Source organism: Camelus dromedarius, chromosome X (assembly GCF_036321535.1).
Source record: "Camelus dromedarius isolate mCamDro1 chromosome X, mCamDro1.pat, whole genome shotgun sequence".
Classification (NCBI taxonomy): domain Eukaryota; kingdom Metazoa; phylum Chordata; class Mammalia; order Artiodactyla; family Camelidae; genus Camelus; species Camelus dromedarius.
Window position 1 is genome coordinate 13,440,155 of NC_087472.1, and position 24,859 is coordinate 13,465,013.

The following is a 24,859-nucleotide window of genomic DNA, read 5'->3' on the forward strand; positions in this document are numbered from 1 at the left end:
AAAAAATTTAGAAAAGGGGGAGGGTATAGCTCAGTGGTAGAGTGCATGCTTAGCATGCACAAGGTCCTGGGTTCAATCCCCAGTACCTCCATTAAAAATAAATAAATAAATAAACCTAATTACCTCCTCGCCACAAAAAAAATTAAAATTTAAAAAATGTAGAAAAAAATCAATGAACAATAATGGCAAAATATTGTTGTTAAGGTTGGATGGTGGGAACAAAGCGGGAGGTATTTTATTATTCTCATCATATTCGTGCATGTTTGAAATTGTTCATAATAAAGCAAATCCTCAACGACCCTCCAGGGAGCTCAGGATAAAGTCCAAAGTCCCCAGACTGGCATTCAAGGCCCATCAGGACCTGCCCCTACCCCATTTTTCCAGCTCACCTGCTGGCGCTCACCATGCTGCAGCCTTTCTTGGCTCCCAGCTCTCTCCTGCAGCCCTCTTTGCTGGCTCATCTCCTTCTGCGAGAACACATTCTCCTCTTCTGTCCTGCCTAGAAAATGTTTCAGCATCCCTTGGAAACCAGATGCAAATGACCCCTGGTCTGGGACACCTTTCTAGATACGACCCTCCCTTGGTGGGGAGGGGGGAGGTTATATTCTGATGTTTGCCCACGCATGGTAAAGAGCAAACACACTCAATGTGTACATGTTTAGGAGAGACCAGAAAGTCTTGGTTAATAGAGCAACATTTACTTGAACTTAGGCAAGTAGGGTAATCTCTCTTGGCTTCTGCTTCTGTCTTTATAAAATGAAGATAATAGCAGTACTTATCTCACGAGGCTAGGCTAAGGATTCGGCAGTATTCTCTCTGTAAACAGTTTAACACAGTACTTGGCGCAGAGAGAGAGAGGAAGAGAGAGATGGAGGCTGACTTATAGACAGTCAGACTTCAATCAAATAATACAGTGGAAAATTAAGCAGCTTGTCTTAGACGAAATGCTCCCAGGACCTACAGGAAAGGAACTGCTGTTCAGCTTTTGCTGGGAGCGAGAGAGAATTGTGGAAAATCGGTGATATCAAAGTCACTTCCTCTCTCCGGCCCAAGGGCGGTCCATACTTTAGCGGGGTGGGAGTAGGGGATCTTCAAAGGTCGAGACCCCAGGCCCCGGCCCAGGTTTCCGCTTCTCATCGGAAGAACTGTGCAGGTCTGAGGCCTGGCCCTGGCCCGAAATCCGGAGGCCAGGAAGGCATGACATTTGCACGAAAATCAGCCTTGGTGACGATCCCCAATCCGCGAGGTCTCAAGTGAGCTCGGACCGCCTGGGGCGGAGATGCGGGGTGAGAATATCGAGGCGGGGGCCCGTGGCCGTGTCCCCCGCCCGCCCGCACGCTCGCTCGCTCCTCCGGGCGCCCGCGGCCTCGTGCGTCAGCGGCGCGGGCGGGGGCCGAGGGGAGGGGGGCGCCGCAAGGTGAGGGCCCCGCGCTGCCTTAAGACGCCGCGCGCCCCCGCCGCCGCTCAGAGCTCGCAGCGCGCCGCGCCGGCCGGACGTGCGGGCACAGGCGCCCGGCTCCCGCCGCCCCCGCCGCCCCCGCCGCCCGGTGCCAGCTCGCGGCCGCCGGCGCCTCGAGAAGACGCCCGGTCGAGCGCGGCGAGTCCCCAGGGACCGGCACGCAGCTCCCGCGGCGCGACGCCTCCGGCAGCAACAGGTAAGCGGCCCGGCTCGGCTCCCCGCGCCGCGGCCCCCGCGCCCGGCGCGCCCCCGCGCTCCGGCGCCCGGGAAGCCCCGTCCGCCGCGGCCCGACGGCGGCTGCGCTGCCCTGCGTGGAGACCCCCGGCGCGGCCCCTGCCCGCCGCCGCGCGGCCGGCAGCTCCCCTCTCGTTTTCCCTCGCACTTTCCCTCGCGCGCCGCAGCCCCCCCACCATCGTCTCGATGTTTCCTCGCCCTTTCTCACGGCCTCTGCTTCTTATCCTCTCTTCTCTTACTCTCTTTTTTTATTTTTCTGCCGCCGTCTCTCCCTGTCTCTCCGTCTCGCTGTCTCTCGTCTTTCTCTCTCATGCTCTATCCATCTCCCTGTCTCTCATTTGCTCATTCATTACCTCTACGTCTCTTTTGCGCGTCATTTTCTCTATCTCTCTGTGTAGCTCTCACTGTCTCTGTCTCTCATTCTCTGTCTCTCTGTCTCTCATTTTTTCTCTCCTCTTTCTCTCTCTGCTTCTCAATCTCTTGCGCGCGCTCTCTCTCAGACTCACCCCAGCACCCCTGCCTCCTCCCCCGTTCTCTACGAGCTCACCCATCCCTACATCCGCCACCGCCACTGATGCCGAGTGGGCTGGAGAATGCAGGGAAGATGCCGAATTTGGGGAGGGGAGGGGGTCGCAATCCTCCCTGCATCCAGCCACCGCTGAGCTGCTGACAAACTAGGAGATTTATCCGCCAGAGCCAGCGGTGGCCAAGGCGGCAGCTGGTTTCCATGGCAAAATAAAGTCGACAGAGAGATAGAGATCAGAGACAGAGATCCAGCCAGAGAAAAATCGAGGTGAGGGATCTTCGGAGAAAGATGGAGAGAGACAGAGATGCACACACACTCAAACATACAAGAAAAGTGTTTAGCGAGAGTCGCAAGGAGAGCGTGTGACAGAGAAACCAGCTCCCTTTAAGTGCACGCGCTGGAGAGAGTCTGAGCAACGAAGAGACGGATAATCGGGAGGGACAAGCAGTAGCTCTTCAGAGACCAACGGAGAGGGACATGCAGACAGCGGTAAAGGGAGAAGTTAACACACGGAGAGACAGAGACCGCGGTGGGGACAGGGAGAGACTCAGAGGGGAGAGGATCGGAGAAAGAGCAAGCGCAGCAAGAGACAGGAGACAGAACCCGAGGGAGACACGGACACAAGACAGTTGGAGAGACACGGAGACGGTCAGAGACCCACATAGAGCTAGAGATACTGAACAGGTGCACTGGGGACCCACAGGGATTATGAGGGAGATAGCCTGTGAGACAGAAATGGAGAGACGAGACAGCATTAGGAGAAGATGGAGAAGCACACGCACTAGCGAGCGACAGAGACAGTGACAGGCAGAGGTACAGAGACGAGAGCGCATCAGAAAGAGACAGAGGGAGAGACAGGGACAAGACCGGAAGAAGGACGAGATACAGACGCGCGCACACAGCTACAGAGAAAGTGCGCCGGCGGAAGAGACTCAGAAACTGAGAGATGGGAGTAACAGAAAGGGAGGAGAGAGAACGACAGACTGGCAGAGACGGACAGACAGCACGCACTTGCTTTGAGGGACTGAGAAATAGGGATAGACGACAGAGTGAGAGACAGGGGTGAGAGAGAGAAAACTGGTGAGAGAGACGCGCGCGCGCGCGCGCGCACGCACACATACACGCACACACACCCCAAAAGATGTAGGCAAAGTCCGCTAGTGAGAGACACTGGAGAGAAAGAGATAAATCGACACATGTAAATAGGCAGCAATGGAGCGCGCGCATGCGCTGGCGGGACAGACAGATCTCTGGAGAGATCTCTGGAGAGACCCAAACTCGGAGACCCTGAGATAGTGTGGGAGACGCGCAGAGCGCGCGCGCACCACCCGGAGACAGATGGGGGGGACTCGGAGACCCCGGGAGAGGGAAGGAGGAAGACCCAGAGAGTGAGAGGATTCAGAGAAACTGCCCGGATGCGGACTGGGGCCGCGTGAGGGCCCCGAGGCGGAGGCCCTGCAGCTGCTGCCCGGCGCAGAGGCGCCCCCTCCCCTGGCAGGGGAACTAACCCGGCCCGCGTGTTTCTTTCGTCTCCAGCCTAGACAGTGTGAGCGGACAGTGCGCCCCTTCGCCGCCCGCAGGTGCCCGCCGCGCCTGCACGCGTCTCCCGCCCGCCAGCCGCGGCCATGGCGCCCACCTGCACCAACAGCACTCGCGAAAACAACAGCAGCTACACGTGCATGCCCCTCTCCAAAATGCCCATCAGCCTGGCGCACGGCATCATCCGCTCGAGCGTCCTGCTCATCTTCCTCGCCGCCTCCTTCGTCGGCAACATAGTGCTGGCGCTTGTGCTGCAGCGCAAGCCACAGCTGCTGCAGGTGACCAACCGCTTCATCTTTAACCTCCTCGTCACTGACCTGCTGCAGATTTCGCTTGTGGCCCCCTGGGTGGTAGCCACCTCCATGCCTCTCTTCTGGCCCCTCAACAGCCACTTCTGTACCGCTCTGGTTAGCCTCACTCACCTGTTCGCCTTTGCCAGCGTCAACACCATCGTCGTGGTGTCGGTGGATCGCTACCTGTCCATCATCCACCCTCTCTCCTACCCGGCCAAGATGACCCAGCGCCGGGGTTACATGCTCCTCTATGGCACCTGGATTGTGGCCATCCTGCAGAGCACACCCCCACTCTATGGCTGGGGCCAGGCTGCCTTTGACGAGCGCAATGCCCTCTGCTCCATGATCTGGGGGGCCAGCCCCAGCTACACCATTCTCAGCGTCGTGTCCTTCATCATCATCCCACTGATTGTCATGATTGCCTGCTACTCCGTGGTGTTCGGTGCGGCCCGACGGCAGCATGCTCTGCTGTACAACGTCAAGAGCCACAGCTTGGAGGTGAGAGCCAAGGACCATGTGGAGAATGAGGACGAAGAGGGAGAGAAAAAGGATGAGTTCCAGGATGAGAGCGAGTTTCATGGCCAAGATGAAGGTGAGGTCAAGGCCAAGGAGGGCAGCGTGGAAGCCAGGGATGGCAGCCGGAAGGCCAAGGAAGGGAGCATGGAGAGCAGTGAGGAGAGCGTGGAGGCCAAGGGCAGCGAGGAGGTCAGAGGAAGCAGCTCGGTGGCCAGCAAAGGCCGCACGGAGGGTAAAGAAGGCAGCACCAAGACTGAGAGCAGCAAGAAGGCAGACAAGGGCGGCAGAGAGGTCAGCCAGTGCAACATTGACTTGGGTGAAGATGACTTGGGCTTTGGTGAGGATGACATCAATTTCAGTGAGGATGACATCGAGGCGGTGAACATCCCCGAGAGTCTCCCAGCCAGTCGTCGAAACAGTAACAGCGACCCTCCTCTGCCCAGGTGCTACCAGTGCAAAGCTGCTAAAGTGATCTTCCTCATCATCTTCTCCTACGTGCTGTCCCTGGGGCCCTACTGCTTTCTAGCAGTTCTGGCCGTGTGGGTGGATGTCCAAACCAAGGTACCCCAGTGGGTGATCACCATAATTATCTGGCTTTTCTTCCTGCAGTGCTGCATCCACCCCTACATCTATGGCTACATGCACAAGGCCATCAAGAAGGAGATCCAGGATATGCTGAAGAAGTTCTTCTGCAAGGAAAAGGTCCCCAAAGAAGACAATCACCCTGACCTGCCTGGAACCGAAGCCGGCACCGAGGGTGGAACCGAAGGCAAGATCGTCCCTTCTCACGATTCTGCCACTTCGCCTTGAAGTTGGTTCTAAGGTAAACCTTCAACTGTCCACAGAAAACAGGAGCGGCTTTCTCTTAAATGGACCATCCACAGCCCCATTAATGCCAGCTCATACCATTCCAGGCAAAGGTTCCGCACACATCCCTCTCACCACAAGGTAGATAAATGTATGGAAGTGTGCCCCTCAAAGAATGGACTGGAGGATTCTGACTGGAATTCCCCCCAAAAAATTATTAGGCTCTAAATTTCTTAAAGCAACAAGGGCTATCCATTTTGGACCCGCACTTGGTATTCTGTGTGTCTCCCCAGAGTTACCGTGTGTCGGCTTTCGCTCTGAGGGAGAAGGAAGATGATGCTGGAGAACTTAAGGACTTTTGAGCTCATGGGCAGAGGCTTCAGCCTGTGTTCACCTGAATGGAAAGCAACGGAGCAACTCGTTCATGGAGCCCAGGAAGCAGAATCCTACTGACTGATCAACGTATGAGCCAAATTCTAAACAGAAGAGACCCACAATCTGGTGCAAAGACTATTACAGAAACTAAGGGCATCGCATAGTTAAAATACCAAAAAGTTTCTAGATCCCCTAAAGGGATCAAGAAAAGTGGAAGAGGATAGTAGGGCTTATTTGAAGTGGGAAGCTAGTCCAAGGGAGAAAACAGAGAAATAACATACACACACGGGGCTAAACAGTGGACTTTTTTTCTGTAAAATCCTGGATTTGTGCATGGGCTGAGACCAAAATTATTTCATGCAAATAGAAAATTGTCAGTTAACACTATTTTCTGTCTCCCATTTGAATAATAGTGGGACAAAAATCATGCCACTCTTTTGCAATTTTCCCTTTGTGATTGACTTGAGATGCTCACAACAATCATTCAAAATGCCCTCTGCCAGTCACTTGTGTGGTTTTTTCCCCAGATAGGCCTTTTTGGTCAGACAGTATTTCCAGAAAAAAAGAAATTCCATTAGGGGTGGCCAAAGTCCTACAAAACTCCCACTGCCAATCAAGAGTAATGTGCCCACTAGAAATCTCTTTTGTGTCCATGAGACCATAGACCAAGAATATGATCTCCACATGGAGAGCACGTAAGGCAGGAGAAGCCTCTTCCTTCCTCCAGGCACACTCACGTGTCCTATCCACCTGTGGCTCTGTCTGAAGCCTTTCGGCTCTCCCCAGATGTAGAAGAGAAAGATAAGAGGGTCACAAATAACAGAAAAGATGGTTTCTCAATACCTGGCAAGCATCTGACCTATTCCAAATAACCCTAAGATCAAAGCGTTCAGGTCAGACATATCCTAATTATGGCTGTTAAAATATATATCACTTGGAAAAACCTTTACGATATCTATATTGTCCCTCGGGGCAATGCAGGGGAAGAGTTTTCAAATCTCAAACCCTGGAAACCACTTTGGGTAGGGATAGTATACACTTGTGTATTTCTGAGGGCACCGACCATATCAACACGACCAAACAACACAAAACCAAAAAATGATCAAAACAGTGTTTTTGATTCTCCTGAAGATCAAATTAAAGCAGCTCTACGGTCAGTTGAGTGTTCATGCAGAAATCTGATGTTAATATGGGTGGAGGGCGAGGAGGGAGGATTTGGTTGCAAAAAATGGTTAATCAGGTGGTTGTACATAAAGATGGCCATGTTCAGAGTTTAGTCTCATTCTTGTGTAATTACCATGTCTATATTAGAACTCAAATTTCATTCATTTAAAAGTCAAGCTCATTTATATTTTATCTCTTCCTCCTGACAGATTGCAACATGAACTTCTCAAGGGGAAGAGGTGAATAGCAGTGTATTTGGGCTAAATCTGCATGGGAATTTGGCATCACCATGCACAGAATTTAGGAGCGGAGAGGCGACAGACCCAAATAACTCTGAGCTGACCTGTCAACTCAGTATATCCATGAAAATCGCATTGATTTCAACCCCATTAATTTGGGACTTGTGGTAATTCAGACAAGACATGGGGGCTGAAGTTTACCCTTGCAGAGCATTTATTTTTCTACCAACATGTGTAAATTTATGATTCCAGTTTATTGCCAAACTCTTGCACTGACCTGTCCTCAGAGGATATCTGAACAAAGAAACGGCCTGTGTACCAGTCCTTCTATGGTGGGAGGGGTGTCGCCTCCACGATCTGTCACAGTTGGAGAAGTTCAAGGTAGCTGTAGCCTGACCTTCGAGTAGCAGTGCTGACCTGGGTAGGCAACAGGATTTCAAACATTAAATGTCTTCAAATATTTTGTTGAAACTGAACTTCTTGTTTTATTTTTAAAGATGAACCCCTTCAAAGTGTATCAGAGAAAATTGTTTGCCAAAATCCCAAATCAAAATGGAAGCAGAGCCTGTACGCGTGTGGTAAGTCCACCTCCCAGCACACACAGTGTTCTCTAAGGCACCGGGACGCACCGATTTCCTTTTTCAAGTTCCCCCTTTCCCTGTTTTTAGCCATTGTCCACTCTTATAGCAACTTGGATTTTTCAAAGGTGAAAACCTTTCAAAAGCGGGAGACTGGAAAAGAGGACCTTGGAATTCGGAGCATTCTGCTTTGCCAACATTTTCTTCTTAACCATCAATAGGGCCTCCAGTTAGCTTGGACACAGCGACAGCTTCAAATTTTATGCAATTTTGAATAAAACACTATCAACTTCATGAGGTTTTACTGCACATACCGTTTTGTCATTTGAAAACCTGAAAGCAGACAGAAAAGTCATCATTAGCCTCACAGACCCTCATGTGCAGTAGCATTCCCTGAATGTTTTTAAAGGATGTATTCCTTTGCCAAGGCCACTCCATGTGTGCAGTAAAAATCCCATTAAATTATAGGGGCCAGACAAACCAGCCTTTGAAACAATGTGATTTCCAATTTAATGATTTCCTTATTTAAGAATCATAGAGCATCTAGTTTGCCAAGGAGTCGCAGGTGCTTTGACTAACACACCAGTTTCAACAAGCTTGGGAAGGCAGTAATAAGGAGCAAGCCCCGGGCTTCTACGACTTCTCGGATGCAAGGGTCCACCTTCTTGAAGGCACCACCAACACCAGCTGCTCGGAAGTCCTGTGTGCTTCCGGCTCCCGGCCTACCTCCTGCCATCATGCCCACTGCCTTCGCCTGCCTCACTCCCCCTCCCACCCACTGCTGCACTGGCCCTTCAGGAATATCCCATGCTTGAAGCTCTGTGTGCTCACTCACTCCCCTTCATTCCCCCCCAAACCCAGAGCTGACAGATGCACAGGGACCCCGGGGCCCACAGAAGCAGGGAAGAGAGATGTGAACACTAGGCATGACCAGTAATTAAAGATATTTTTCTGTCTCTTCCCCAATCCAATCGAATTTAGAGACGATGGGATACCTACTTCAAATTCAACCAGTAAGGAAAAGTGCCCTTTTACGATGGAGGAGGAGGTAGGCACCTCATTTCTTACCAAAAAAGCACCCACTACAACACATCTTTGGGAGCACATTTAATCCTGTAGATACTGTCCAATTATTTTAGGAAAAAACCTAAAAAAAATTTTACCTATAAAATTGTAAGGTGCCTGATATTGCCTTATTTTATACATAATTAGCCAATTAAGCTAGGTAAAGTGACTTCAAAAGATTTTTTTCATACTATCTGAAGAATAATTTACAAGATTAAACTACACTTTGAAGAATAATTTACAAGATTAAACTAGGTTTTCTTTCTTAGACTTTGCCAAAATGCTCTTAAAAGTGTCTGAAATACACCATTTGGAAGAGAAAAATTACACATCATCTGGTCATTTGAACTCTCCAGGATAAAACCCTCAGAGGTTATGAGGATAAAACAAAGAGAGTAACAATTTAAACTACTGGACTGTATTTTTTTCCTCATATCTGCCTTCCCCCATATTTTAAGGGAAAAAAATCAAAAGAAGTGTTTTCCCCTCATAATGTTTTTCTTGTTGTATTTCTCTTTAAGACAAACCACCATGCTGTCAGGAGAGGCTTCTCTAAGCAAAATGTCTTTTCCTTCTAGAGCAGACAAAAGATTAAAGGAACGGTTGGCTGTGAGCCAGTTACTGAGATAAGGAGAGAAAATCTGGTCAGTCATGTCTTTTAACCCTCTCGGTCCTTCTGTCTCTCTCATTTTCTATGGGCCAGACAGTGCTCTTGGCCCCCATGAAGCCCCTCCAAGCTTAGACACGAGGACACAGAAGCAGTGAGTCACAAACAACAGATCATAGCCTAAAAGTCAAATAGAGAGACTCTTGTCATAAATTCTTTCCAGTTACTTACAAACGATCTCTTCCTCTACAGCAAATTGGCTGAAGGAAGAAATGGGAAAGCTAACATCCACAGAACTTGGCCACTGCCTGCCAGGTCAGTGGCAAGTTCACTGCTCTTTGATACGTAGAATAAGAATCCTCAAGGTAAACAAAGGTCGAAGGTCGCCAGTAGCAGTCAAATGCTCCCATCATTGCCTCTCAAAGCGCTTGTATCTCAAAGTACACACACCAAGGGGAAAACACAGTAACTTGTACACTCACAGGTTTGCTATGTCCAAGGAGTCGTTACTGGATCTCTCTTGTTCTAAAATATAGGGGAAAACAAGGTGGATTTTAGTTTGGTGCTTCAAAGTTGAGTGGATTTCCCCCCTCTTCATCTGTGCTACAACTTTAATGTTCAAAGTTTGCTATCTTTGTCTGTTTCAGTGGTGTATTCCTTTCTGTGGTAATTCCCCTAACTGTACCTTATTATTATATATAAAATGTAAGTGTTCTTGGAGATAAGGTGCTAGATATTAGATTGTATGTGTTCGTAAATAGTGTCATCCTCAAAAATGAGTAGTATGTACGTGTAAAGTTAGTTAATAAAATGCATGCAGAATTCTATTCGTGACCCACACCTTGGTCAGTTTCTGAAGTAGAACATAGTACATTTGTTTTTAAAGTTTTCTTTTTAAAGTGTATCCTACAGGACGTATACAATGCTCCAAGGTGGGGCGGCGGGAAATGGTGCCTTTCATTCCTTAAGTCCCTGGTACAACATAGGACAAGTGAAAACTTTTTCTGGTACAGTTGGTCACTAATGTGAACTAACCGTCTTGGCTGAAGTCCTCGCTGGCAGTTCTCCACAACATGCTTGGCACTGGTATGCCTGTTTTCCATTAATTGTATAGAATGCAAAATCAAAAAGACAGTCCTTTCCCCTTTAAAGAGCAAAGACCCCAGGACAGTCTATTGGAGTCCTGTTAGCTGTACCCGACTGTGAACTGACAGGGTTTGCATTTAGCAGATCTATATTGTAACCATCCCTACCCTCCCAGAGCAGTACAAAAACCCAGAAAAAGGCTGCTCTGTTATTTTTCCTTTGGTTGGTTGCCTGAGAGATAAGAGAGCATAGATGGGTAAATAAAGAGTGAGTGGGACTCCTCCGGGGGTCGCACCTGAGATGTTCGAGAAATAAACAATCATATCGCAATGGCGTTTGCATCAGACAAGAAAAGAGAACTACGAGATCAGTTTATTATATTTTAAGAATAAAAATATTAAAGCTGAAAACTATATATATACACCCTCATTGAATAATTTCTAAAACTGCCTTTAATACCAAATTTTATGTGCTGTTTTGAGACTGAAAACAAGAGGAAAATGCATTCAGTCAGTGAACAGTTTTAATATTTTAAATTTTGAATTTGAATTTTTCCTTTTCCTTTTCAAGAAGTATTTGTAATTGAAAAGTGCCTTTTCAAAGGATCGCCAAACTACAGTCCTGGGGCCAAGTTCCCATTGGCACAACTTACCTTCAGGTGCACAAAAGCGGTGGGCTTAATCGTCCCCCAGCCCCAGCAAGAAGAGAAACCCCTTCACACCCCAATCAAATTCATAAATCAATACTGTTACACAGGTCAGTAGTCTCAGAGACTCTGCCCAAGGACAAGGTTTCATATTTTGGTTGGCTTTAATTGGATCCTTTCGAAAATGGTTACAGTGCATTTTTTTGTTGGACAAGACCAACGGACTCCTGCTTGGGGAATGCAAAAAGATTGATGTTTGTGGTTTAACTAAATATTGTTAATGTTTGTGTTTATTAAATAGGTGCTGTTAATCTGTCCTTGGTATATTCTTCTTAAATATACTAAATAAAGTCTAATTTTAAGGTGTGTATTTGGTTATTGTGCCGAGCTCCATGGGGAAACAGAAGGGAAGGAGACACAGAATTAGTTCACCATCTCTTCTCTTTTGCTTGAACAAAGGAGACGGGGATAACCTAATTGTATTACACAGTAGAATGAAATATATGGGCTCCAGTATTTCACAGTGTGCTATTCCAATATAAGGACTATGCAGTGGGATGGGGGGGTCATCCTGAGGGGCTTGCTGGAAAAGGAGTATTTGCCTTGTCCTCTATGAATAAAAAGGATTCCACAGTGAGGGGGGGGGCGGCAGAGTAGGCAAATGGGGCCAGATGGTTTGCGGGGCTCCCAAATGCCAGTCTTTATCCTCAAAGCAATGAGGTTTGGTGGGATGTGAATAGGCTTTGCTTCAGGAAACAGTACTGCCCAGCACCTGGGTCACCCCCACGGGGCCCTCACCCCTGCTGCCCCGCTACTCAGGACCGGGACACCTCCGCCAGCACAATCCAGCCACACACACACACAGAGTTCAGCCCCGACTCACCGGGGATTACAGAACAGGAGGCAGGAGCATGTTTCCTCAAGCCCCAGGTTCAGAAAATGGTTCTGCCGCTAACGCCAACCACAACGTATAAAAACACAAGGCACAGATGAGAGAGGCACATATGTCTACAACTTACCCCACTAGTTCCTCTCAAGTCGATGTGCTTGACCTGTAGCTCTTCTGGGAATGTCATCAGTGGTAGGACAGGGGACCGCCGGCCTCGTGCTCCCCAAGTGGCATGCTGGGCCCACTTGGAGGCTCAGGGAGCTGTTCATCCCCATTTCAACCAAAGGAAAATGCTCTTTCCCATTTTTCACTCCCAAGTCAAGCTGAACACTGATTTACCCACTGTATTTCAAGATGTTCCAAGCTGGCTACCACAAGACCCACATACAGCCGCCTTCAGACTGTGATCTGTGAAGGCCCCACGGGCGGCGATCTTTTCCTGCTGCAGAAACAAATTTGCCTTCTAGCCAGCTACCGCCGATGCAAGTGAGTGGGCTCGCGAGCGCAGATAAAACTATCAGGCAGCAAACCTGGTGGGAAAAGAGCCCCCTGAAGCTCATTACAACACTGCTCAGCGCAGAGCATTCAGAGGAGAATGAAATCAGTTCCAAAGCATCTCCTAATAGCAGGTCCTCGGGTCAACAGGGCTGAGGACTCAGCCGTAGATTATGAGACTGAAGGGCAGTGAGTTGAGAGGCTCGGAGTAGTCCACTGTCAAAAGACACCTTATGTGTGGACTCTTAAGAAAAATGACCCAAATGAACTTATTTACAAAACAGAAACAAACCCATAGACGTAGAAAACAAACTTATGGTTACCAAGCAGGGGGAGGGATAAACAGGAATTTGGGATTAGCACATACACACTACTATACATAAAATAGGTAGACAACAAGGTCCTACTGTATAGCACCCAGAACTATATTCAGTGTCTCGTAATAACCTATAATGGAAAAGAATATGAAAAGGAATATATATATATATATATACACATATATATATGAATCAGTATGCTGTACACCAGAAATTAACAACAATATACATCAACTTGTAAATTCAAAAAAGAGAGAGAGACACCTTTGACCTTCTGTAGCCACTCCCTCCCCACCAGTCTGCTCCAGGCCCAAGGTCTGTTTGCCTCCTGTCATATGCCTGCTTCCTTCCAATATCGACCAAGGCACACCACTGGCTAGGGAATTAGTGTCTTCTTCCATGAGGCAACTGGTCAACTCTTCCTCCCGCTCCCACTCTCTTTCAGAACGCAACTCTCTGACCATGTCCCTCCTCATTCCAAACTCCCCTTCAAGGGCAACACCACCTCCTGGATCCCTGCACACACAAACAAGTATCCCTCAGCTTCAGGACGGCTCTGAGAATGTTCATGAATTGAGTATGTGTAGATAGTTTTCAAACGTTTTTCTCAATAAGACCACTATTTGTCAATAAAATTTACCGCAGAAAAATGTATGATGTTCACGACATGCCCCCAAAATTGTAAGCTCAAAGATTATTTACAATACAAATTCCCAGCATTTGGGGAGTTGTGACACCTGACTATTGTTGCGTGGAAGCAAATAAATTCACGAACATTGGCTCCAAAGATTTGTTCTCTACACACAACTAAGTCAGACTTGCATATTCTCAGCCTCCAAAGGCAGCGAACAAACAAAAAAAAAGACAACTAACAACCAGAAATGCACAGGAATAAGACAGCAGTAGCTGGTACTTCACAAATGCTTTATGCTAAACCAATGTATATTTTTAAGTGAACACCCAGGTATAAAGGTATAACCTAGTTTGTACAATCAACTTAAGTTAGAAAAATTCACATTTTACCTAAGATTTATTTGACAGTCGTTCTGATGCTCTAAACAAATGAGGAAGAAACAGAAAAGAAAAAAATTTCATCTGAAAAACCGATGTACTCAACTTTAAGTTTAAGGTAAATACACCTCTAATTGCTCTAATTGCTTTTTGTTGTTATTGTTGTTAACCGAGTTACTGGGGATTGAACCCAGAATTTCATGCATGCTAAGCACACACTCTACCACTGAGCTATACTCCCTCCCCTTCTGATTGCTTTAAATCAAACCTCTTTATGGTATTGTTTCAGGAAAATATGACTTAGAATAAACCTATTTCCCAATCTGTTTTTTCCAAACAATCAGTGCTTTATGTCATACAAACTGAGGCCAGACAATGAGATTTTAAATTGATATATATTTAAAACATGCCATTGGAAGCACACAGACATATCTCGACAGATGTTCATATAGATCTAGATTTATATTCAAAAGCAACAGTGATGTGCCTGGAAGCCTTTGGAGATATTCTTTAATCCACTTTCACCACACTATAGATTTTAGTAATAAAAAAGAAGCAGGAAAAAAATCCAACTGTCCCTGCAACAAAAGGAAAAAGATCTTTGTTAACCAGACATTATAGAAAATCAAAGTAGCTTTCTCAAAAACACAAAGCATGTCAGTTTTGAGGTGGACTACTGCTTCTCTAAATCTCAAGACTTTATCTTGAGTGAAATATCAAGTGAAAGTCGCCAGGCTCTCTCCTGGAGCAAAGATGAGCAGAGGGCTGGAGGCGGTCACCTGCAAAAGGGTGTGAGATCCACCTGGCTGAACGCTGCAGGTCTCCAATCAAAGCAAAATAATAAAAATGAGTAGCTTAAGTTCTCTATTTCAAAAAGGATACAGAAAGGTCCAAGGCTACTTTCTAACACAATAAACTTTGTATAACTTGCTTCAATTTAGAAAACGTAAATGACCCTCATCATTTTACATAGCAAAAGTGGGAATAAGCTATTTACTTACGTACTCAGAGCATATATTAGTTTTCTAAATCAAAGTTGTATATTATTAAACTTGAGAAACATCCCATCTTTGGGGAATTATCCTAAAGAAATGATCCCATAGAAGAAAAAAATTACATGCAAAAAGGTGTTCATAATACTGATTTATAATATTGAAAAATTACAAACAAGCCAAATGCCCCCAAATAAGGTGGCTCGCTAAACAATTGATGGACTAAGTGCTCAGTGAAATAAGATAGGAATCAAAAGTGACAATTATAAAGACCAAAATAAAGCAGCATTTAGCGATCTTTATAACCTGGTGTTAGGTGAAAAAAAGCCAGCCAGCACTGAAACAACTCCCAGGCACCACACCAATGTGAACACTGCATAGGCTTAAACCCGTGGACAGGAGAAGGGCATGAACAGAAGATACCGTTAAGTTTCAGGGTGACATAATTACAGACAAAATTGTTTAACATAGAATTGCACTGATGTTCATACTATAAAAACAATTTTCAGATGATATTAAGGTTCAATGACCTAACTGAAGAAAACTCTAATAAAACTTCCAAATCCTATAGTCTAAATGGGGCACCCCAAGACAATTCAATCATCTAGGAAAACATCTTACTTAATAACAAGGTCACAAAAAGCTTTAGGCAAGGTTTGTTACCTTTTTCTCTGCCAATTTCTAAACTTAGAATAACTTCCCATCCTATACACCATCACGTTACTTCCCTCCCAGCCTTCAACACTCCTTGTCAAGAGGCAGTACAGTATAGTGATTAAGACCACAGGCTCTGGAGGGCTCTGCTTACTTGTTGATCTCGGCCAAGTGACAGTCTTGCCAAGCCTCAGTGTTCTCAGCTGAAAAATGGGGATGATAATACCTATTTCTACATTAGGCTTCCGTTTTTCAATCCAACAACTTCAAAGGTTCAGGAGACGACAGGTCTGTAGCTAACACACGTCTCTGAATCTAAAACATTCCTGATTTCAATTTGCTGCATATTATTTCCATAAATTATTAAAATGTTTATAAATTCTCAACTTTCTGATGCTCTGCTTAAAATACCAAATTGTCTCCTGCTCGAAACACAAAAATCCATCCACCCTCCCATTGCTCGGATAGTTAGCTGAGCTAAAGAATCTGCACTTTGGAGTCAGGCAGACACAGCTATATGATGTAGAACAAGCCACCTCACTCCTCAAAAGGGAAAAGGAATTACACGCCCCCCCCCCCAACTAACAGGCTTGACCTGAGAAAGAAAGAAGATACATTAGGGTGCCTGTCAGAGGAGGCACTCAGGAAGCGATAGCTATCATCGAAGTTCTGATCCAGGGCTTCAAAAATAGGTTCACATGGGATTTCTTCGACTAGTGTAGTAGTCTCCTCAAAAGTGCCTGTACGCTGGAATCACCTGGGGAGATTTAACTACTATTGCCTGGTCACAACCGCAGCGATCCTGATTTAACTGATCTGGGATGCAGCCTGAGCATCAGGACTTTTTAAATCTCCGCAGGCCCTGCTAACATGAAACAAGGGTTTAGAATCTCTGGGCTATCCTGTCTTCCCTCCTTCCCTCCTTTCTTCCTTTTTTATATGTAAACAAACATAATTAAGTAGGATGAGAGGGATGGGGGTTGGGGAGCATTCTCTTCTAAAGGCCATTGAACCACACAAGTTACAAGCAACTTAGCAGGAGAGGGAATAGCTCAGTGGTAGAGCACGTGCTCAATCCCCAGTACCTCCGTTAAATAAATAAATAAACCTAATTACCTTTCTAGACAAAAAAAAAATAAAAAATTTAAATAAATAAGTAAACTTAATTACCTGCCCCGCCCCCGAAAAAAAGCAACTTAAAGGATCTGGAGAAATTATTTTTTTTTCTACAGCTCAATTGCTGGTACTACAACGCGAAGGTAGAAAAAGGGAGATGGGACAAAAAGGGAGAAAATTATTATTTGTTATCTTTGCCTATACCTCGGGACAAAGAAAGGACAAAACTAATACTAGAAATGTCCTAGTTTCTTTCTAAACTTCATAATCTTTTTTCATTAGGCCAGGTGATACATAACAAAAAGACAACCCAACCACAGGATCTTGAGTGAGGCAGTTCAAGACGCGAAGAGAAGCCTGTCTTTCCCCCGTCCTTTCCCTAATTACAATTCTATAACGAAAAGAATCCACAGGCTGATCCTAGGACTGGCATCCAATGCTATACGTTTCTTCTAGGGGTTTCCCATAATAGTTGTGCACACTTGAAAAAGAAGAAGAAACTAGCTAAATAAAACATTTTGAAAGTCAGTCACATTCTCTTCAATATAAACAAACCTTTAAAGAGTTTCCACAGCCACCATCGCGGCGAAATGTTAATATACATTCATTCAAGAATTTGCAGCCATAAGTCAGAAATGCAGAAAAGATTTGCCTAAAATTGGAATTAAACCCATTGCACGGAGGAATGAAGAGAAAGCCTGTTTGGAGGAAAGGGTCTTGGGGGACCTTGACTCTCTTCAGCCTCATCTGATTCAGTCTTCAATAAGCACTTTCTCCGGGCCTGGCATTTGCCAGGTAATAGAAAGGATAGAAAAAGGGTTCTTGTGGGGAACAATCTCAGTTGGTGGCTATACAGCATATCACTACCTATACAGATGTCATGAAGACTTGGAAAGGACCCTTCACCCCTAATTCTTTCACATTCACATCTTGTCAGTCACCAAGACCAGCAAATTCCAACTACTTAATAACTTCTGAATCCATCCCCTCCATCCGTCCGTGCATCTCCGTAGCCACTGGGTCTTAAGTCACACTCTCTTCATCTCTCATCTACAAAACTGTCTCCTGGCTTGTCTCTGTACCTCCAGTCTCCCTCTTAAATCCATTCTCCACTCTGACAGAGTGATTGTGATATTTCTAAAACACAAATTTGATCGCCATGCCCCTACTTACAAACCTTTAATAGCTCCCCAGAGCAAAAGTACTTAAACTCTGGAGCATATCAGAAACCTTTTAAGCTGTTAAAAATACAGATCAGCAAGGATTCGGACTCGGGGGCTTTGGGGTATACAGGCCTCGGACCTCAAATTTATTGCTTTTTGTTGGTCTTAAATAATTTCCACAAGTAAACGTGAGGCACACCCGAGTTTGAAAATGACGACTTAATATGAGAAAAATTCCAGCTCCTCAGTGAAGCACACAAGGCCCCTGGCCGTCTTCTTTAGGCCTTGTTCCTGCCACGCGATGGCTTAAAATGCAAACCCCAGCAACCTCAAATTACCTACAGGTTCCCACATGCCATGACTTGCTCAGCTTGTCAAATCTGCCAAGACTCGGTCTTCCGTCAAGACTCAGCCCTACACTTTCTCTAGGAAAGTCTCTTTGACCTCTTGGCCCCCGCCCCCTCCATGCTTTCGCAAAACCTTCTGTGCTTTCACAAAACCCCGGGTTCAGCACGATTAGGATCTTTATCGTGATACATGGAAATGCTTAGAGGTCTCCTCTCTCCAGACTATAGCCTTGAGTCTGGGGGTGAAGTCTTACTCCATTTTGGAACCCCAGTGCTCAGCACAGTGCTGGGGACACTACAGGTGGACAACAAATGTTTGTTAACCTGAACTGTTTAAATTAACTGCTTAGCAATGTAAGCTCCATGGGGACAGAGATTTTTATCCCTTTGTGTAAGGTTCTGCTCACTGCTAAAGCCGCAGCCTCTAGGGCAGTGCATGATATCCCAGAGGTGTTCAATATACACTTCTTGAATGAATGGCAGGAATTTGGAGAGGGCATCATACAGAAGATGCTATTAAGCTGGATTCAGAGGCATTTGAGGAGGGGAGACAGCTATTCCAGACAGAGGGGAAAGTACGTATAAAGGCCTGAAACAATTAAAATCCTGGCAGTTTTAAGGAATAGTGAAAACCATGGCAAAGGGGCTGGAACATTAAGGGTGAGTGATCAGAAAATTAAGGGAACATTAAAGAGAGCATATAGGAAAAAGGACTTGCAAAAGTAGGTGGGGGTCAGATAATGGGTGCTAAGTTAAGAACTTTGGATTTGATCACATAGGCAACTGGGAGCCAGTGAAGATACACAGGTGAGGGAGTGAGATGAACAAATTTGTTCATGACCAAGATGACAACGATGATGATAATGGTAATAATGATAATAGCTGAATAATGAATGAATAGCTGATTATTCAGCTGAATAGCTGAATAATGATAATAGCTGAATGATTATATGAACTATTCATATAATATATATTAATATACTATGAATATATGAATAATATATATTATATATTTTATATACTCATATAACAGCTGAGTAATGATAATAGCTAAATACTCATACACCTGGCTCTGGGTTAAGTGTTTCACATGTGCAATCACGTGTGCAATCACTCTGAGGTAGGTGCTATTATCTTCTGTAAGGAAACAGAGACTCAGACAGGTAAAGTGACTTGCCTTATGACACACAGCCAATAAACAGTACAACTGGGACTCAAAGCCAATTCTGTCCTGACTGTTCCAGGGTGGAGATATCAATACAGGCTGAGATGACCAGGAACTACTTTGTACAGAAATACCTCAAAGAAAAAGCAGAAGTCAGACAGAAGCAGCTTCAGGGTAGGGGTACAAAATCAACCCAGGTATGAGATGCTGGAAAATGCACCAAACAAGAATGCCAGGGAATAGCGGGTGGGGAGGCTACAGCTCAGTGGTAGAGCGCATGCTTAGCATGCACGAGGTCCTGGGTTCAATCCCCAGTGCCTCCATTAAAAAAAAAAAAAAACAAGAATGCCAGAGAGTGCAGCTTTTGCTTACCTCTGGGGAAAAGGAATACTTCCCTTCCTTTGAAATGTTTTAGTGTGGTGCTCAAAACTAGAAGAATGCTGGCTACCACAGGGCCCAGAGCTAAAGTAGGTCTCTAGCTACTTGCACTGGGAAAAACAGTAAGACCCAGAGATTTTCAGTATCCCTGAGAATAGAGAACACTCTGTCCTGTTCATTCCTATAGCACCTGGCACTCTGGTCCATAAATATAAGCCGAAATCCAAATGAGCTGAAATTAAAGACGTAATGAAATTATCCCAGAGATTACACTGGCCTTGACTCCCTCTATCTTAGAATAATGTGGAAAAACTGGAAGGAAGTGCTTCCATTTTTCTTATTTATTTTTACTTGGGGGGGGGTAATTAGGTTTATTTAGTTATTATTTTTAGTGACAGTACCAGAATTGAACCCAGGACCTTGTGCATGCTAAGCTCTCACTCTACCACTGAGCTATACCCTCCTCCCCTCTATTTTTTTTAGAGAATTTTTAATTTTTATTTTATTATTTTTGGGGGGAGTAGTTAGGTTTGCTCATTTTTGGAGGAGTTACTGGGGATTGAACCCAGGACCTTGGGTATGCTAAGCCATTCACTCTACCACTTGAGTTATACCCCCTCCTCACCTCTATTTTTTTAAAGAAGGGTTGGAAGTGTTGAAAGGGCATGGGAAAGACTTGAGACTGTCTGTTTTCACCATATATTCCTGGAGGCAATATTTTATTGCTTTTCTGCACCTGTCTTAGTTTTCCCAGTTAAGGGCAGTCCCCCTGATCAAATAAAGGACCACAAAGCAGATTCCACAAGCATCCTTTGGTTGTTGGTTTGGCCCCAGCTCAAAGAAAGTACCTCTTTCTTGAGGAGGACATAGAGACTTGTATTTAAGAGAATGAACAGTGGAATCAGACCAACCTAGGTTTGAATGAATTATAGCTCTAACACTTACTAGTTGAGAGATCTTAAACAAGTCAATTATTCTGGGCCTCAGTTTCTCCATGCATGCAGTGGGAGTAATATGACCTATACCTCATAATAATTAGATAATTAGGTCAAAATTCAGTGAGATAAATATGTGCAAATAGTTGATACACAGTCAACTCAATAAAAGACAAAGGGGATAAAGGAGATGGGAAGGCATAAATTGGGAGTTTGCGATTTGCAGATACTAACTACTATATATAAAATAGATAAACAACAAGTTTGTTCTGTATAGCACAGGGAACTATATTCAACATCTTGTAGTAACCTATAATGAAAAGGAATATATGTATGTATATGTATGGCTGAAACATTATGCTGTACACCATAAATTGACACAGCATTGTAAACTGTATATGTCAATAAAAAAGAATGCAAACTAAAAACAAAAAAGACAAATGGTATTCTATCTTATGTTTCCATATTCCCTATAGCACATTGTCAAGCCCATAAAAGAAGCTTAGTAAATATTTGTTAGTTGGTTAACAACTAGCTTTAATAAATCTTTATCCCTTTTTGATCTTTTGGCCTTTAGAATTGAAATTTTTAATAAGGCAGAGACAACTTGGTATAGTAAAACACAAAAGGCCCACTATAGCTAACATTTGTGTGTTAAGATAATTGGACTTTTCCTTCAGTATAGTATATTTCATCTCATACTGTGTGAGAACATGGATTCTTCACTTTAATTTAGTGATAAAATATTATGCAGTAGCCACTCTCAAAACATATTGAACTTCATTTGCTTCTTTTAATGAATAAAAATATATTCAAAGCACAGACACTTAGGGAGAGAGCCAACAGGAAAAGCACTCCGCACTTGGCTGATACTTCTTCTGGGTCTTAAAAGCTCTTTGTATCACACTGGCTTCAATCACTGCACAGTCACTGGTGACTCAGAGTCTCAGATTCTAAACATGTTTTCCTGAGATGATCAAAACTGTATTTTGCAAGTAGCACTAACTCTCAAGTAAAAGTAACGTTCAAAAATAGTTCAAAACCCACTATACTTCAATAAATAAATAAATATAAATATAAAGTCAAAAACAAAGGGAAAAACTGTTCACTCTAGACCAGGTTTCTTAACAGCAGCAGTATTAATATTTTGGGCCAGATGATTCTTTGTTGTTGAGGGTTATTCTGTGCTTTGTAGGATGTTTAGCAGCATTCCTGGCCTCTATCCAGTAGATGTCATTACCATCCTCCCAGTCATGACAATCAGAAATGTCTCCAGATATTACTAAATGTCCTATAAGGGACAAATTCATCCGTGGTTGAGAACTACTGCTCTGGAATACTAGTATATGCCTAAGTGCAAACATTTACATTGCTTGCTTAATATATAAATCCTCATGTAAAATATTTAATTTACTACCCAATGGCAATTTCAGCCAGTATGTATATTAAATCATAAACTCCAATGTTATAATCCAATATAGCATTTTAGACTTTAAGAGAAGGAATCCTAAGTGTTAGACCTTAGCTGGTTATTGTGATCTCACAACCATTGCATCAAACTAGAAATAAATTATTTCAATTAACCTTCTTAAGACTTTGACTCATTTGTTGATATCTAAAACAAAACTCCACGCAAATAAAAAATCACTAACTATCCTCCAATCAAGATCAAGCATCCGTAAGTTTGCCAACCATGAGCATCCATTAGAGAGCTGAGTAAAGCGATCAAATTATAAGAGATCATAGCCTACTTGGTCAAGCACAGACTTAGTTTCTTTCATAGCTTGTTTCTTAACAGCTGGTTAGGATTTGGGGCAAGTCACCAACTTTAACTGAAATGTATCTTGGTCTCTGTAATACAAGGTTTCCCTCTTGGTACCCTTTGAGGACATTATTGGTAGATCGTGGCTTATTCTTCCTCTCCCTGTTCCTGGAGCCCCATTTCAAAATGTTATTTATACGTCTGTTAGTGTGCTACCAACTGAAAATTGGGTAGAGGAACACCAGCCATAATGCACATCACTTCCTTTGGCATAAAAAATAAGAGGAAGAAAACAATGGGGTGCCATTTTAGACATACTGTGTTAACAAGGGACAAAACCACTTTTTAGAGGTTGGGGGTTTGTTGTTTCTTTAAAAATAATACTCAATGCCAGTCAAGGCTGTAGGGAAACTGATACACTCTGCTGATGGCAGAAAAGCATAGAGAGCCATAAAGATAATTATGCTTTTTGATACTGTCACACCATTTCACAGACTATCCTAAGGAAATAATCCAAAATAGGTGGAGGAAGTTCAATAGTGAAGAAACAGTTAAGTGAAGTAATCTACTCTATAGATTAAGCAGGCATAAAAATGACAACGCTAAAGGATATGTAGCAACATACTCAATATTGAAAGGTGACAGCTGTGAAGTCTTATGCTTTCATTGTCATGCCATGGATGAATTCAATTATCAAAGAGAAATATGGTGACCACAAGGAAGAGCTTTGGATGAATGCGTCATTATTCTCCTCAGCATTTTTTACATGAGTGGATATTGCTAATTCCAAAGTTGTCATTTAAAAAAAAATCACTCTCAGAAACATTTGTCTATAGTAAGAAAGAGTAGTCAGAAATTAATAACTATACTTTTGTGTACATCTATATTCACAAGACTAATTATTTAATTAAGGATGTCTTCCTCAAAAGTGTAACACCAGGAACAGAGGCAATAAGCCTCGCTTCCTGCTGAGATGCCATTTAAGAGTCTTCCCCAGAGAGGGCTTCTTAAAAAACAGTTATAGAAAACAGATGTCAAAAGCACACTTCATGATTTTACTAATTTTTTCCTGATATGAACAACAACCAGAATTTATTTCAGAGGTTTCCCATACTCATTATTTAATTTAAAAACAGATATGAAGCTCTCTCTTCCTCTCTCTCTCTGCCCATATGAAAAATAATTTGCTTTGATATAAGATGGTGATATAGGAAGATCCTGAACTCACCTTCTCCCATAGACACACCAAATTGACAGCTAAATATGGGAGAAATTCCTCTGAAAAAAACCTGGCAGAGAACCCCTTCACATGGGGCAAAATGAGAGGGAAACCACATCGAAGTGAGTAGGAAAGACTGAGACACAATTTCACTATAAACTCCAAACCGGCATGGTGATGCACAGTCAGGAGGGAACCCAAAGCCTGGGGCTTCTTTCTGAGGAGCAAAGGGTTGGTACCCTGTATTGGACACCCCAACTTTTAAGACCAGAACCTGACAGATGAGTCCCTGAAACATCTGGTTTTGAAAACTAGGGCTCACACCCATAAGACTCAAAAGGCCGGGGCAAACTGAGATTTAGCTCTTAATGGGCCCCCACACAGACTCACCCACCCCAGGTCACAGCACAGAAGCAGCCCTTTGAAAGACTCCCAGACTTGATGTCAAAAAGATTCCTTTGATTGAATAAACAAATGGGACCTAATCAAACTTAAAAACTTTTGCACAGCAAAGGAAACCATTGACAAAACAAAAGGACAACCTACTGAATGGGAGAAGATATTTGCAAATCATATGACTAATAATGGATTAATATCCAACATATATAAACAGCTCATACAACTCAACATCAAAAAAAAAAAACTCGATTAAAAAATGGGCAGAAGAACTGAATAGACATTCTTCCGAAGAAGAAATGCAAATGGCCAACAGCACGTGAAAAGATGCTCAGTATCACTAATCATCAGGGAAATGTAAATGCAAATCAAAACCACAATGAGATATCGCCTCACATCTGTGAGAATCGTTATTATTAAAAAGAACACAAATAACAAATGTTGGTAAGGATGTGGACAAAAAGGAACCTTCGTACACTGTTGATGGGAATGTAAATTGGTGCAACCACTGTGGAAAACAGTATGGAAGTTTCTCAAAAAACTAAAAGTAGCACTACTATATGACCCAGCAATTCCACTCCTGGGTTTATATCTGAAGGAAACAAAAACACTAACTCAAGATATATGCACTCCTATTTTCATAGCAATGTCATTTACCATAGCCAAGACATGGAAGCAATAGATAAATGGATAAAGAAGATGTGGTTTGTTTATTTATTTATAATTTTAAATGTTTTATATATATATATATAAAATTAGCCATAAAAAAAATGAAATCTTGCTATTTGGGACAACATGGATGGACCTAGAGGGAATTATGCTAAATGAAATAAGTTAAACAAAGAAAGACAAATACTGTATGATTTCACTTACATGTGGAATCTAA

The 24,859-nt window shown here is 43.9% G+C and overlaps 2 protein-coding genes across 2 annotated transcripts in view; one reads left to right on the forward strand and one right to left on the reverse strand.

The window, feature by feature from the left end:
* The first annotated feature begins 1,573 nt into the window (after positions 1-1,573).
* GPR101 (G protein-coupled receptor 101) lies at positions 1,574-8,206 on the forward strand. Its single transcript, XM_031445365.2, has 2 exons — positions 1,574-1,655; positions 3,756-8,206. Exon 2 carries the CDS (start codon positions 3,845-3,847, stop codon positions 5,375-5,377), a length of 1,533 nt encoding a protein of 510 aa, XP_031301225.1. The 5' UTR covers positions 1,574-1,655; positions 3,756-3,844; the 3' UTR covers positions 5,378-8,206.
* A 6,021-nt stretch (positions 8,207-14,227) lies between these two features.
* Positions 14,228-24,859, reverse strand: part of LOC105100450 (transmembrane 9 superfamily member 2-like) — a 73,448-nt gene continuing 62,816 nt past the window's right edge. The window contains exon 17 of the mRNA XM_031446584.2: positions 14,228-14,424. Within this exon, the coding sequence (XP_031302444.2) occupies positions 14,357-14,424 (68 nt within the window). The 3' untranslated portion in view covers positions 14,228-14,356. The remainder of the gene's footprint in view (positions 14,425-24,859) is intronic.

Coding starts and splice junctions, on each gene's coding strand:
- GPR101 (XM_031445365.2), top strand. CDS start 3,845: ATGGCGCCCACCTGCACCAACAGCACTCGCGAAAACAACAGCAGCTAC.